This window comes from Eriocheir sinensis, unplaced genomic scaffold (assembly GCF_024679095.1).
Source record: "Eriocheir sinensis breed Jianghai 21 unplaced genomic scaffold, ASM2467909v1 Scaffold242, whole genome shotgun sequence".
Classification (NCBI taxonomy): Eukaryota; Metazoa; Arthropoda; class Malacostraca; order Decapoda; family Varunidae; genus Eriocheir; species Eriocheir sinensis.
This window is the reverse complement of record NW_026111546.1, coordinates 127,501-142,500: the sequence shown is the minus strand read 5'-3', so window position 1 is coordinate 142,500 and position 15,000 is coordinate 127,501. Positions and strand designations below refer to the sequence as shown.

The window sequence follows — 15,000 nt, the reverse complement described above, 5'->3', positions numbered from 1 at the left end:
TATATATATATATATATATATATATATATATATATATATATATATATATGATATATATATATATATTTTTATATAATCTACATTATTAGATGTGTTTTATATATATTTCATTACAAATTTGCCCTTATTTTAATATTTATTTTTATATATATTTTCATTCCGTTAGAATTATTTTGTGTGTATATATTTATTTGTAATTTACATTGACTATGTGTATTTTTCTATATATGTATTTTTCATTCAAAATTACATTATTTATCAGTATTTTGCTCATTTATTTCCATTACAAGTTTTGATTATTTTCTGTGTATTTTTCTATACATAGCTTCATACTTTTTATTTATAGTGTTGATGTGTTTTGTATTTTATATTTTAATACAATTTCTTCATTTATGACACATTTGTTGTTTTTTATACAAATATACAATATTTAAGTGTATTCTGTACTTTTTTACTACTAAAATTACCTTATCTATGATTATTTGTTTATTTATTTTTCATGCATTTAAATTATTACATATTGCATTTTTGAACATATATTTTTATAAAATTTTGCGTTATTTATGTGTTTTATTATATATTTTTTCATTAAGTTCCTTTTATTGGTATTTTGTTTATGTACTTTGATACGAATTTACATTATTATATATGTACATTATATCTTTTTTGTATGCAATATTTTGCATTATTTAATTATACAGCATATATTTAAAAAAATTTATCTTTAATTATCGCATATTTGTTTAAATATTTGTCATTACAGTAATACATATTTTATTTTATATATTTCAATATAAATTTAGTTTTATTTATGTATATTTTGTATATATTTTTACAATTCATTAACACATGTATTTTGTATATAGTTTTATCTGATTACGTTATTTGTATTATTATTTATTCATTTATTTTCATTAATTCATTCTTCTATTAGTATTTTGTTTATTTATTTAATTTTAATTACATTATTTATGTATTTGTATGTATATTTATGTATTCCTAATTTTAAATATGTATTTTCTATATATTTTATAAATTTACGTTTTTTACTGTGTATTTTAAGCATATTTTAGGCTAAATTTACATTGTTTTATGTGTGTTTTATATCTATTTCAATACCAACACATAAATTTTATGTACTATTTGTATATTTATTTTAATGCATTTAATTATTTGATGTGTATTTTGTATATATATTTAAAAAATGTTTTTTGTGGAATTGCATCTTTATTTTCAAATTCATTATTTTATAACATTCTGTGTATTTATTTTGATACGATTCTGTTATTCTATTTGTGTTTTATTATATTTTTATACATATTTAAGTATTATTTCAATGTGTATTTGTATATTTATACAAATTACCGTTATTTTCATGTATTGTTTATATATTTTTCTTTTATGATTTACATTATCTATACTTTTGCAATGTATTTCAATATAAAAACTACCTAGTTTTATGTAATATTCTGACAATTATTTATACAAATTACAATTACAAATGGTGGAGAGGGAGGGAAGGAAGGAAAGGAAGGAGAGAAGGAAAGGGAGAGGAGAGGGAGGGAAGGTGGGGAGGGAGGAAAGGGAAGGGGGAGGAAGGAAGGGGAAGGGGAAGGAAAAGGGTGAGAGAAGGAAAGGATGGGTGGTGGAGAGGGAGGAAGGAAGGAAGGAAGGAAGGAAGGGGAGGGGGAAGGAAAGGGTGAGAGAAGGAGAGGGAGGGGTGGTGGAGAGGGGAGTGAAAGGGAAGGAAGGAAAGGAGGGGAAGGGGAAGTGAAAAGGGATGAGAGAAGGAAAGGGAGGTGGTGGAGAGGGGAGGGAAAAGTAAGGGAGGGAAGGAAAGGGAAGGGGAAGGGAAAGAGGGGATGAAAAGGGGGAGTGTGATTAGAGAGGAAAGGGTCAGTGAGGAGGGAGGGGGGATTTAAGGGAAGAGGTGAGGGAGAAGGGGAGGGGGAAGGAGAAAGCAAGAATAAGGGAGAGAAGAAGAATTAGAGAAAAGAGAACAGGAAGAAGATTAAGAGAGGAAGCGAGAGAAAAAAGGAAGAAGAGAAATATTAGTAAACAAAGAGGAAAAAACAAAAAACAAAACCTCACCTTTCCGATCCCACAGGAGGAGGAGGAGGAGGAGGAGGAGGAGGAGGAAGAGGAGGAGGAAGAGGACGGAGTGATATCAGTGTTGGAGTTGTTGGCGGTGGTGGTGGTGGTGGTGATACGTACTGGTTCGATACTTACTACTGGTGGTGGTGGTGGTGGAGGTGATGGGAGTGAGGGTGAGGGTGGGGGAGGGGTCGTCCTGGGTGGAGGGGCTGAGGGGTGGGGGCTGGGGGCGTGGTGGGGTAGCTCTTGTCCTCCTTGGCGATGCATTTGGGGCGTGAGAGGAATCTGTGAGGGAGAGAAGGGGAGTTGATGACTCTCTCTCTCTACCTTTTCTTTCCTCCTTCCTTTTCCTGTCCTCACACCTCACTTGTTTTCCCTTCCTTCCCGTTTGATGTTTTCTATCCGCCTTTTCCTCCATTTCCTCCCCCTTCTTTCCTCCATCCCTCCTCCCCTCCTCCTCCTCTACATCACTTCTTGCTTCTTTCCTTTTTCAATCCTACTTTTTCATTCGTTACTTCCTAACTCTTTTACCTCCCTACTTCCTTATTCTCTTTCTCCCTTACTTCTTTACTTCCTTCCTCACTCCCTGGCATTCCTATTTCCTTCCTTCCTTCCTTCTTTACCCCCTTCACTATTCCTTACCTCATTTTTTGTCTCCTACTTCCCTTTTATCCAGAGTCTCCTTTTCCTAGTTTCTTCCTCTCTTTTCCTTTTCCTCCATTTCCAGCTTTTATCTCTCGCTCTCCGTTATTGCCGTTCCTTCTTTTCGTTTTCGGTTCTTATATTCCTCTCTTTCTTACACCCATCTTTTAATTTTCTCCATCGTTCCTTTTCTCTCTCATCCCTCGACTTTTTTTCCTCCCTCCAAACACACATTTTTTTCATTAACTTTCTCTTTGTTTTCTCCAATTTTCTCTTCTTCCACTAACAGATCCCTTTTTTCATTCCCTTTCTTTTTCTTCCTCCTCGCATTTACACTTTCCCTTTTTACCTTTCCTTTCATACTCTTCCCTCCACTTCCTCTCTCTCCATCCACCTACAACTCCATTTTTTCTCCTTCCCTTTCCATTAGTCCGTAACCTCGGGACAAATACCAGTGTTGTTATTCTTATTCATCTATTTCGCGTAATGTTTTAAACAGTGGGATTAAACAATTATTGAAGGGAAAAGCGCTCACTTCTTACCATAAGGGCCATATTTTTAAACGTATCGGGCTCCCTGTATGACTCCCAAGGCCACGGAGAAGTTTAACCGGGTTGTCTTGGGTGATTTACTATTCATGGTGCAGAAGGCGTGTACAGCTATCACAAGGATCACAAAACAGTCCATGAATACCCCAGCAACTTGAACGAGAGGCTTTTCCAACAGACGAACCGAGGCGCCGATACCTTGAAGAATACCTTCCATCCAGCCAATCACCGCAGCTAACATCACCCTCCTTCCGTCCTGCCAATCAGCTCCCGTAGCGATCTTCACTACAAAAGGTGCCACTAGCTCTAGATTCGACCCTATGCAATGTCAACTCCAAGGTCCCCAAAACGGCATATCTCAAACCGAGGTGATGTGGTAAATCTCGACCCTATGTATGGTAAGCCGAGGCGAGAAAGGTGCCCATCTCAAGAAATCAAAATCCCGTGCCTGATCCCCGAGGCCAAAGGAACCTCAGAAATACAATAAAGGTAAATAGACGTAACAGCTGAGATACCCCCCGCAGCGTACCCGCAAACACTTACACACATTCAGGAACACAGTAAAAGCTGCATGGAAGAAACGCTTCAATTACCTCAAGAAAAAAACTCACAAATTCAAGCGAGCACTCAAAAACCCAATAAAAGCAACATGCAAGCAATGGTAGAATTACCCCCCGAAGATAACCCACAAACACAAATTCAGAAATACGACAAAAGCAACATGGACGTGAGGGTTGGACTACCTCTCGAAGAAAACCCACAAACCCGAACGAATATTCGACAACACAAGCGCGGGACCATGCACGTGACCGTTGAAATACCCCTCGAAGAAAACACACGAAGTGAAGTGTTCCTTCACAAACACAATGACAGGAAACACACAGTGATGGAAAGGATAATATCGCGTTTATCAACGCCCTACCTGCGTCTACGTAACGCTATTATGCGACGATTAAACAAGTGTGTGGCCGGCCTGCTACTCCTGCTGCTGGCCGGCCACGTGGCCACCTGGCCTACGCCTACCACCAGCAAGGCCAGAGTGACCTGCTGTGGGGCATTGCGGTGCTGTGCTCCTTGCTTGCCCTCCTCCTGACGCACGGGCGTGCTTCCCTGCGTTGGGCGTGGCTCGCCGTTCACGTCACTTATAGTGACGACCTCGCGCGAGGCGCCCTCCGCGTGCTAAACGACCATCAGGCACAGCCCCTGCTGCACGCCATAGGCCTGTGACCCCCTGACGCCCTGGACGCCCTCGCCTACTGGTGGTGGGTCCTACAGGGGCTGCTGCTCGCTACCCTGGCGAGCTTCATCTCGGGGCCCAGCGCCCCTCATGACGACAATCCTGACAGTAATATTCACCCTGTGGGTGAAGAGGGTGACTTTAAAGAAGTGGACTTGAGGGAGGTGGTGGTGGTGGTAGAGGTTGGACAGCAGAACAATAACAGCAATGAGCACGAATCTGTTGAATCACCTCCAGGGGCCAACACACAAAGTGAAGTGTTCCTTCAGACACACAGTAACAACAAACACGGAACGGTCCGAGGCATAATGTCACGTGTATCAACGCCTTGCCAACGCCTACTCAAGGTTATTATGCGCCGCCCCTCCAAGCGTGTGGCCGGCCTGCTGCTCCTGCTGCTGGCCGGCCACGTGGCCACCCTGACCTACGCCTACCATCAGCAAGGCCAGAGTGACCTCCTGCGGGGCATTGCCGCGCTGTGCTCCGTGCTCGCGCTGCCACCCCTCGCCCTCCTCCTGCCAGCCGGGAGTTCCTTAATGAGTTGGGCGTGGCTCGCCGTTCACGTCACTTATAGTAACAACCTCGCGCGAGGCGCCCTCCGCGTGCTAAACGACCTGCAGGCACAGCCCCTGCTGCACGCTCTGGGCATGGGCCACCCCGACGCCCTGGACACCATCGCCTACTGGTGGTGGTTCCTACAGGGGCTGCTGCTCCCTACCCTGGCGAGCTTAGTCTCGGGGCCCAGCGCCCCTTATGACGACAACCCAGATGATGACGACACCGACGATAACAACCCTGACTGTGACAGCGCTGACGATGACAACCCTGACCGTGATCTTGACCCTGCGGGTGAAGAGGATGACTTTGCGGAGATGAACCTGAGGGAGGCGGTGGTGGTGGTGGAGGCGGTGGATTGGCAGTTCAGGGTGGGGGCTCTAGTCCCCCCTCCTGACTCGCCCCTCCTCCAGCCTCGGGGGGAGGAGGAGATGGAAGACGAGGATGAGTTTGAGAACGTGGATCGGATGGAGGTAGCGGAGGCGGTGGAGGAAGGGTTGTTTGGGGTGGGGGTCCTTGCCGCCCCTCCCGAGCCGCCTGCCGAGGAGGAGGGTGAAGAAGAGGATGGTATTGAGGAGGTGGAAAGAGGGGAGGTGGTGGGGGAGGTGGTGGAGGGGCAGCTCGGGGTGGAGGTTGTTGCCGCCCCTCCGGACCTGCCCGCCCGCCACCCTGGTCCTGTTGAGTAAGGAGGATGAAGGCGAGGATGACTCTGACGAAGTGAGCGTGAGGGACGTGGCAACGATGGAGTGAGACCACTGCAGAAAGCATAGAAAAATACAAAAACAAAAACAAAATACAAAATACGTAGGAGAAGAAAAAAAAATATAAAACACCAGAGTAAAAAAAAAATTTAATACAAAATATTAGGTTTAGATTCTTAAAAAAAAAATGAAACCAAATACAGAATACTTAAAACAATAGAAAATGAAAAAATAAAAAATCAAATACAAAATATTAGGATTAAGATTCATAAAAAAAGTAAAACCGATTACAAAATACATCAAAAACAAAAGAGCAAGAAAAAAAAAATATTAGGGTTAAGGTTCAACTTTATTTGCGTCTAAAAGGAGCAACGGTTTCACCCGAACAGTCGTCAATGTGAACACGTGTGCAATATTTTATATTTCCCAGAGATGTCGTGTGATATGTTTAGGGGTAATGTCGTGTGATATGTTTAGGGGTAATGTCGTGTGATATGTTTAGAGGTAATGTCGTGTGATATGTTTAGAGGTAATGTCGTGTGATATGTTTAGGGGTAATGTCGTGTGATATGTTTAGAGGTGATGTCGTGTGATATGTTTAGGGGTAATGTCGTGTGATATGTTTAGGGGTAATGTCGTGTGATATGTTTAGGGGTAATGTCGTGTGATATGTTTAGGGGTAATGTCGTGTGATGTGTTTAGAGGTGATGTCGTGTGATATGTTTAGGGGTAATGTCGTGTGATATGTTTAGGGGTAATGTCGTGTGATATGTTTAGGGGTAATGTCGTGTGATGTGTTTAGGGGTAATGTCGTGTGATATGTTTAGGGGTAATGTCGTGTGATATGTTTAGAGGTGATGTCGTGTGATATGTTTAGGGGTAATGTCGTGTGATGTGTTTAGGGGTAATGTCGTGTGATGTGTTTAGGGGTAATGTCGTGTGATATGTTTAGGGGTAATGTCGTGTGATGTGTTTAGGGGTAATGTCGTGTGATGTGTTTAGGGGTAATGTCGTGTGATATGTTTAGAGGTGATGTCGTGTGATATGTTTAGGGGTAATGTCGTGTGATATGTTTAGGGGTAATGTCGTGTGATATGTTTAGGGGTAATATCGTGTGATATGTTTAGGGGTGATGTCGTGTGATATGTTTATGGGTAATGTCGTGTGATATGTTTAGGGGTAATGTCGTGTGATATGTTTAGGGGTAATGTCGTGTGATATGTTTAGGGGTAATGTCGTGTGATATGTTTAGAGGTGATGTCGTGTGATGTGTTTAGGGGTAATGTCGTGTGATATGTTTAGGGGTAATGTCGTGTGATATGTTTAGGGTTAATGTCGTGTGATATGTTTAGGGGTAATGTCGTGTGATATGTTTAGGGGTAATGTCGTGTGATATGTTTAGGGGTAATGTCGTGTGATATGTTTAGAGGTGATGTCGTGTGATATGTTTAGAGGTGATGTCGTGTGATATGTTTAGGGGTAATGTCGTGTGATATGTTTAGAGGTGATGTCGTGTGATATGTTTAGGGGTAATGTCGTGTGATATGTTTAGGGGTAATGTCGTGTGATATGTTTAGAGGTGATGTCGTGTGATATGTTTAGAGGTGATGTCGTGTGATATGTTTAGGGGTAATGTCGTGTGATATGTTTAGGGGTAATGTCGTGTGATATGTTTAGGGGTAATGTCGTGTGATATGTTTAGGGGTAATGTCGTGTGATATGTTTAGGGGTAATGTCGTGTGATATGTTTAGAGGTGATGTCGTGTGATATGTTTAGAGGTAATGTCGTGTGATATGTTTAGAGGTGATGTCGTGTGATATGTTTAGGGGTAATGTCGTGTGATGTGTTTAGGGGTAATGTCGTGTGATATGTTTAGGGGTGATGTCGTGTGATATGTTTAGAGGTGATGTCGTGTGATATGTTTAGGGGTAATGTCGTGTGATATGTTTAGGGGTAATGTCGTGTGATATGTTTAGAGGTGATGTCGTGTGATATGTTTAGAGGTAATGTCGTGTGATATGTTTAGAGGTGATGTCGTGTGATATGTTTAGGGGTAATGTCGTGTGATGTGTTTAGGGGTAATGTCATGTGATATGCTTCTTGGTAATGTCGTGTGATATGTTTCTTGGTAATGTCGTGTGATATGTTTCTTGGTAATGTCGTGTGATATGTTTCTTGGTAATGTCGTGTGATATGTTTCTTGGTAATGTCGTGTGATATGTTTCTTGGTAATGTCGTGTAATATGTTTCTTGTTAATGTCGTGTGAAGTGTTTCTTGGAAATGTCGTGTAATATGTTTCTTGGTGATGTCGTGTAATATGTTTCTTGGAAATGTCGTGTGATATGTTTCTTGGTAAAGTCGTGTGATATGTTTCTTGGTAATGTCGTGTGATATGTTTCTGGGTAATGTCGTGTGATATGTTTCTTGGAAATGTCGTGTGATATGTTTCTTGGTAATGTCGTGTAATATGTTTCTTGGTAATGTTGTGTAATATGTTTCTTGTTAATGTCGTGTAATATGTTTCTTGGTAATGTCGTGTGATATGTTTCTTGGTGATGTCGTGTAATATGTTTCTTGGTAATGTCGTGTGATATGTTTCTTGGAAATGTCGTGTGATATGTTTCTTGGTAATGTCGTGTGATATGTTTCTGGGTAATGTCGTGTGATATGTTTCTTGGTAATGTCGTGTAATATGTTTCTTGGAAATGTCGTGTGATATGTTTCTTGGTAATGTCGTGTGATATGTTTCTTGGAAATGTCGTGTGATATGTTTCTTGGTAATGTCGTGTAATATGTTTCTTGGTAATGTCGTGTGATATGTTTCTTTGTAATGTCGTGAGATATATTTCTTGGTAATGTCGTGTATTATGTTTCTTGGTAATGTCGTGTAATATGTTTCTTGGTAATGTCGTGAGATATGTTTCTTGGTAATGTCGTGTGATATGTTTCTTGGTGATGTCGTGTGATATGTTTCTTGGTAATGTCGTGTAATATGTTTCTTGGTAATGTCGTGAGATATGTTTCTTGGTAATGTCGTGTGATATGTTTCTTGGTAATGTCGTGAGATATGTTTCTTGGTAATGTCGTGTGATATGTTTCTTGGTGATGTCGTGTGATATGTTTCTTGGTAATGTCGTGTAATATGTTTCTTGGTAATGTCGTGTGATATGTTTCTTGGTAATGTCGTGTAATATGTTTCTTGTTAATGTCGTGAGATATGTTTCTTGGTAATGTCGTGTGATATGTTTCTTGGTGATGTCGTGTGATATGTTTCTTGGTAATGTCGTGTGATATGTTTCTTGGTAATGTCGTGTGATATGTTTCTTGGTAATGTCGTGTGATATGTTTCTTGGTGATGTCGTGTAATATGTTTCTTGGTAATGTCGTGTGATATGTTTCTTGGTAATGTCGTGTGATATGTTTCTTGGTAATGTCGTGTGATATGTTTCTTGGTAATGTCGTGTAATATGTTTCTTGGTAATGTCGTGTGATATGTTTCTTGGTAATGTCGTGTAATATGTTTCTTGGTAATGTCGCGTGATATGTTTCTTGGTAATGTCGTGTGATATGTTTCTTGGTAATGTCGTGTGATATGTTTCTTGGTAATGTCGTGTGATATGTTTAGGGGTAACGTCATGTGATATGTTTAGGGGTAAGGTCGTGTGTTATGTTTTGGGGTAAAGTCGTGTGATATGTTTTGGGGTAATGTCGTGTGATATGTTTAGGGGTAATGTCGTGTGATATGTTTAGGGGTAATGTCGTGTGATATGTTTAGGGGTAATGTCGTGTGATATGTTTAGGGGTAAGGTCGTGTGATATGTTTAGGGGTAAGGTCGTGTGATATGTTTAGGGGTAATATCGTGTGATATGTTTAGGGGTAATGTCGTGTGATATGTTTAGGGGTAATGTCGTGTGATATATTTAGGGGTAATGTCGTGTGATATGTTTAGGGGTAATGTCGTGTGATATGTTTAGGGGTAATGTCGTGTGATATGTTTAGGGGTAAGGTCGTGTGATATGTTTCGGGGTAAGGTCGTGTGATATGTTTTGGGGTAATGTCGTGTGATATGTTTAGGGGTAATGTCGTGTGATATGTTTAGGGGTAATGTCGTGTGATATGTTTAGGGGTAAGGTCGTGTGTTATGTTTTGGGGTAAAGTCGTGTGATATGTTTTGGGGTAATGTCGTGTGTTATGTTTTGGGGTAAAGTCGTTTGATATGTTTTGGGGTAATGTCGTGTGTTATGTTTTGGGGTAAAGTCGTGTTGGGGTAATGTCGTGTGATATGTTTAGGGGTAATGTCGTGTGATGTGCTTTTCTGCTGAGTGTGTTTGTGTTGGAGCGGGGGGAATGAGAGAGAGAGAGAGAGAGAGAGAGAGAGAGAGAGAGAGAGAGATTTACATAGATTTACATAGAAAATCAGACCACACAGACCCCATGGTCCAGACTTGGTGGTCTGTCCTTAAACCTAAGTGATTTTACATTAATCAGAAGACTCCAAAACGTTGCATTTCTACTCTAGTTGATATTAAGTTGAAGGAAGTGACGGTCGAGCTTATTTTTGAAGGAGTCAATCGTGTTACACTGGACCACTGACGGTGGAAGCTTATTCCATTCTCGCACTACAACGTTGGTGAAGAAAAATTTGGTGCAGTCTGAATTTACTTGTCTACATCTGAGTTTTACGCCATTGTTCCTCGTGCGCAAAGTGTCATCGATCATAAACAATGTTGATCTGTCTACATTCGTGAAACCATTAAGTATTTTAAAACATTCGATCAGTTTTCCTCGGAGGCGACGTTTCTCAAGAGAGAACATGTTAAGGGTAGAAAGCCTTTCTTCGTAGGATTTGTTGCGCAAGGAAGGGATCATTTTCGTTGCCCGACGCTGAACACCTTCTAATTTAGCAATGTCCTTTGCATGGTGGGGAGACCAAAACTGTACCGCATATTCCAAGTGGGGTCTGACTAAACTGTTGTAGAGCGGGAGTATTACATCTTTATTCTTGAATACAAAGTTTCTTTTAATGAAGCCCAACATTCTGTTCGCTTTATTTGCTGCATCGATGCATTGCTGTGAGAATTTGAGGTTTGACGCGATTTTGACCCCCAAGTCTTTGACGCATTGAACGCTTTTGAGTTTAACGCCGCGCATTTCGTATTCGAACTTCTTATTCCTCGTTCCAACTTGAAGGACCTGGCACTTGTCTACGTTAAAGGGCATCTCCCATCTATCCGACCAAGCTGAAATTTTGTGCAAATCCTCTCGTCAGTGAGAACCGAGTTGCCAATCTTTGTGTCGTCTGCAAATTTACTAATGCGATTATTGAGTCCAACATCCACGTCGTTGATGTAAATAATGAAGAGCACTGGGCCAAGGACCGAGCCCTGAGGCACGCCACTAGTGAAAGGCGCCAACTCTGAGTTAAATCCGTCAATCACTACTCTTTGTTGTCTGTTGCTCAACCAATTCGCGATCCATTGGTTTACTTGACCGTCAATACCTATTTGCTTTAATTTGTAAAGTAATTTATGATGCGGGACTTTATCAAACGCTTTCTGGAAATCAAGATAGACTACGTCCAGTGATTTGGTTACGTCATAAACAGTGAAGAGGTCGTTATAAAAGGTTAATAGGTTTGATAGGCAGGATCTTTTGTTTCGGAAGCCATGTTGTGAGTCCCCAATCAATGAGTGGCTTTCAAGGTAATTCACAATTTTGTCTCTAATTATGCCCTCAAGTAGCTTACCTACAACCGAAGTTAGACTAATGGGCCTGTAATTACCTGGTACTTTTTGTCTCCTTTCTTGAAAATCGGTGTCACGTTAGCCTTTTCCAATCTGAAGGACGATGCCTTGTCGCAAGGACATATTGAATACGGTTGTGAGGAGGAGAGTATTTCGCTCTTTGTTTCTTTCAGCAGAGTTGGATATACTTTGTCAGGTCCAGGACTTTTATTTGTTTTAAGTGAATGGAGAGCTTTAAGGACTTCATCGGTTGTTATTTCAAAATTAGGCAATGCATGCTCGAGATTTACAATAGTACTGGTGTTGGTGGTAGCGAGAGGAAGACTGTTAGTATTAAACACCGAGGAAAAGTAATTGTTTAAGAGGTTTGCAATGTGTTGGCTGTCAGTCACTAGTGCACCGTCGCTGTTTGTTAAAGGTCCAATACCACTTTTGATCGCCTTTCTGTTGTTTATGTAACTGAAGAAAGATTTCGGATTATTTTACAGTTGGCTGCAATATTTTCTTCGTATCTACGCTTTGCCTGACCTACTAGTCTTTTACTCGTCGCCTGGCATCATTATAAAGTCTAATGTTTTCGGGCGTGCTTTGTTCTTTCTTTAACCTGTAAAACAATTTTCTCTCATTGACTGATTGTTTAATTTCGCTATTAAACCACGGTGGGCTTTTATTAGTGTTAATTCGCTTCTCGCACAAGGGGACGAATGTGTTCTGCTGAGTGAGTAAGTGATTTTAAGGCTTAGCCAGGCTTCCTCTACGTTGCCGTCATCTGATAGTTGTATTTCTGTTAGTTTTGTCGGATTTCTACGAAGTTAGCTCTTTTGAAATTGGGCACCTTTACTTTATTTTCAGTCACTGATGATTGAGCTTTAATGTCGACGCGCACTAATTTATGATCGCAAGAACCGAGGTGTTCTCCTACCGTGACACTACTGACTAGGTTATCTTGGGTTGTTATAACAAGGTCGAGTATATTATTTTGTCGAGTTGGCTCAGAAACCATTTGGCTTAGATAATTTTCTTCTAGAAATTCGATCATTCTATGTGACTCGCCTTCTGTACCTGACAGTGTCGCCCAGTCGATAAGGGGAGGTTAAAGTCTCCTAATATCAGTGAGTCGCTGTTATTAAGTGACTGCCTTAAGACGCTGTACATTTCAAGGTCGTCATCGAGTGATTGCCCGGGAGGTCTGTAGGTGACAGATATATTTAAGTTGACTTTTGCAATGTTTACTCGCACGCACAAATGTTCAACGTTACTGTTTCCCGGTGTTTTGTCAGTGGGTTGCAAATAGCTTTTGACATAAAGGGCGACGCCACCGCCTCTACGGTTTACACGATCTTTGTTGAAGAGTCTGTAGCCATCTATGTTGTATTCGGAACTTAAATCAATATTTGTGGTGTCGATAAATGTTTCGGTTATAGCAATTATGTCAAAATTTTCTGTTAAAGCAAGACATCTCAGTTCATCAAATTTGTTTCTTAGGCTACGCGCATTGAAACTAAGAATTTTTAAGTTATCTAGAGGCCTGGTAATAGAGGTGGTGGTACTTGCGGGATCACGGTTACGGGTTTGTTGTGATGCACGGCGTCTATTTACACGGGCGGGGTGGAGGACGTGGCCGTGACTCGTTTTTGTTCGGATGACACGCACTGCTTCGTTGAGGAGCCTTCCGAGTCTGGCTGCCCGATGGGAGAAAGGTGCAATCCGTCCCTGTGAAAGAGCTCATTTTGTCCATAGAAATTGTCCCATGCGTTTAGGAACTCCACGTCAAGCTCCCTACAAAGAGTCTGTAAGCGGTTGTTTAGGCTGAAGGCCTTACTGAAAAGTCGCTCTCCGCCCAAGTCCGTGGTAGAACTCCTGAAATCATAATGTTAGGTGATTTAGTCTTATACTGCTGGATGAGCCTACGGTACTTCTCCAGGAGTTCCTCAGACCGGGTCGTGGTGACGTCGTTCGTACCTGTGTGAATAACAAACAGTGAATCATTAGTAGCCTGGGGGGAGATCTCCTCAAGAGCAGCAGTTATGTCGTCGATCCCAGCACCAGGATAGCAATAGTTCCGTCTTCGACGAGGAACTCTGCCGCAGAACTCAACGACCTGCTGGCGAATCATGGAGTCACCCACCAGGAAGGTGCTCTCCTGCTCGTCCTCCTCCTCCAGAATGGCAAACCTGTTGAAGCAATGAACAGGATAAATCGCTTGTCTGGCTGGCTTGGCTCCTCCATTCACGACGGTGAAGCCATCATGGTCGGTGCCACTAGCATCTTTCCGTTGCGTGGTGTTGTCCGCTGGTGTCGACGGTACCGCTGAGGGCAAGGGGGCGGTTGGAGAAGGGTTTGGCACCACAGCAACGTTAGCCTGGATGAATTCCTGCAAGGAGGCAACAGTGCGAGAAAGCTCTATTATTTTATTCTGACCTGCTTCCATCTTCTCTTCTTGCTCCTGCAGTCTTGTCTCGAGATGCTGCCTGGTGAGAGAAAGCTCTATTATTTTATTCTGGCCTTCTTCCATCTTCTCTTCCTGCTCCTGCAGTCTTGTCTCGAGATGCTGCCTGGACAGACACAGTCGACAGACAGCAGAACGCCCTGTAAAAAAGTGAGCTGAGAAGCTACCGTTACAAGTACTGCACTTCTTAGGCGCCATCTTAGCTGAAATGAAAGAGATAAAAACACAGAGTGAAGGGGATTAGGAAAGGGGGTGAGGTGTGTTAGAGGTAGTTTAGTAATGGAGGAAAAGTGAGAGAGAGGAGGAGTAGGAAGGGATGTGAGGTGAGTAAAGAGGGGGAAAGAGAGGTGAGATCAAGGAGGGTTAGGAAATAGGTGAGGTGGGAGAGAGGAGGAGTAGGAAGGGATGTGAGGTGAGTAAAGAAGGGGAAAGGGAGGCGGTGAGTGAGGTGTGTGAGATCAAGGAGGGTTAGGAAATAGGTGAGGTGGGAGAGAGGAGGAGTAGGAAGAGATGTGAGGTGAGTAAAGAGGGGGAAAGAGAGGCGGTGAGTGAGGTGTGTGAGATCAAGGAGGGTTAGGAAATAGGTGAGGTGGGAGAGAGGATGATGAAGGTATGTGAGGTGAGTAAAGAAGGGGAAAGGGAGGCGGTGAGTGAGGTGTGTGAGATCAAGGAGGGTTAGGAAATAGGTGAGATGAGTGAGAGGGAGTTTGGGAAAGGAGGTAAGTGGGAGAGAGGAGGAGTAGGAAGGGATGTGAGGTGAGTGAGGTGTGTGAGAACAAGAAAGGTTAAGAAAGAGGCGAGGTAAGGTGGGTGAAAGGATGGGTAAATAGGATGTGAGGTAAGGTGAGTGAGGGGGGAAGGGCTTAGAAATATGTGGAGGTGAGGGAGGAGTAGGAAGGGCTAATCCTCTAGGGGATGAGGAGGAGCAAAGGGATGTGAGGTGAGCGAGGGTGGGGGGGTTTAGGTGAGGTGAGGGAAAGGTGTAGGCAGTGTTAATCCTCTTGGGGATTTAACGAGGGTGTAATGA

General features: G+C 42.3%; 1 protein-coding gene across 50 annotated transcripts; it reads left to right on the top strand.

The window, feature by feature from the left end:
• The first annotated feature begins 4,435 nt into the window (after nt 1-4,435).
• LOC126991116 (uncharacterized) lies at nt 4,436-10,038 on the top strand. Of its 50 annotated transcripts, none has more exons than XM_050849837.1 (4): nt 4,436-6,356; nt 6,482-6,581; nt 6,632-6,756; nt 7,282-8,560. In XM_050849837.1, the coding sequence occupies exon 1, from the start codon at nt 4,830-4,832 to the stop codon at nt 5,760-5,762; it is 933 nt and encodes a 310-aa protein (XP_050705794.1). In that variant the 5' UTR covers nt 4,436-4,829; the 3' UTR covers nt 5,763-6,356; nt 6,482-6,581; nt 6,632-6,756; nt 7,282-8,560. The 50 variants fall into 50 exon arrangements, with proteins under 50 accessions (XP_050705794.1, XP_050705783.1, XP_050705823.1 ...); XM_050849826.1 differs by having other exon boundaries at nt 4,436-6,431; XM_050849866.1 differs by lacking the exon at nt 6,632-6,756 and having other exon boundaries at nt 4,436-6,431; nt 6,482-6,631; nt 7,382-7,431; nt 7,557-8,560.
• The last annotated feature ends 4,962 nt before the right edge of the window (nt 10,039-15,000 follow it).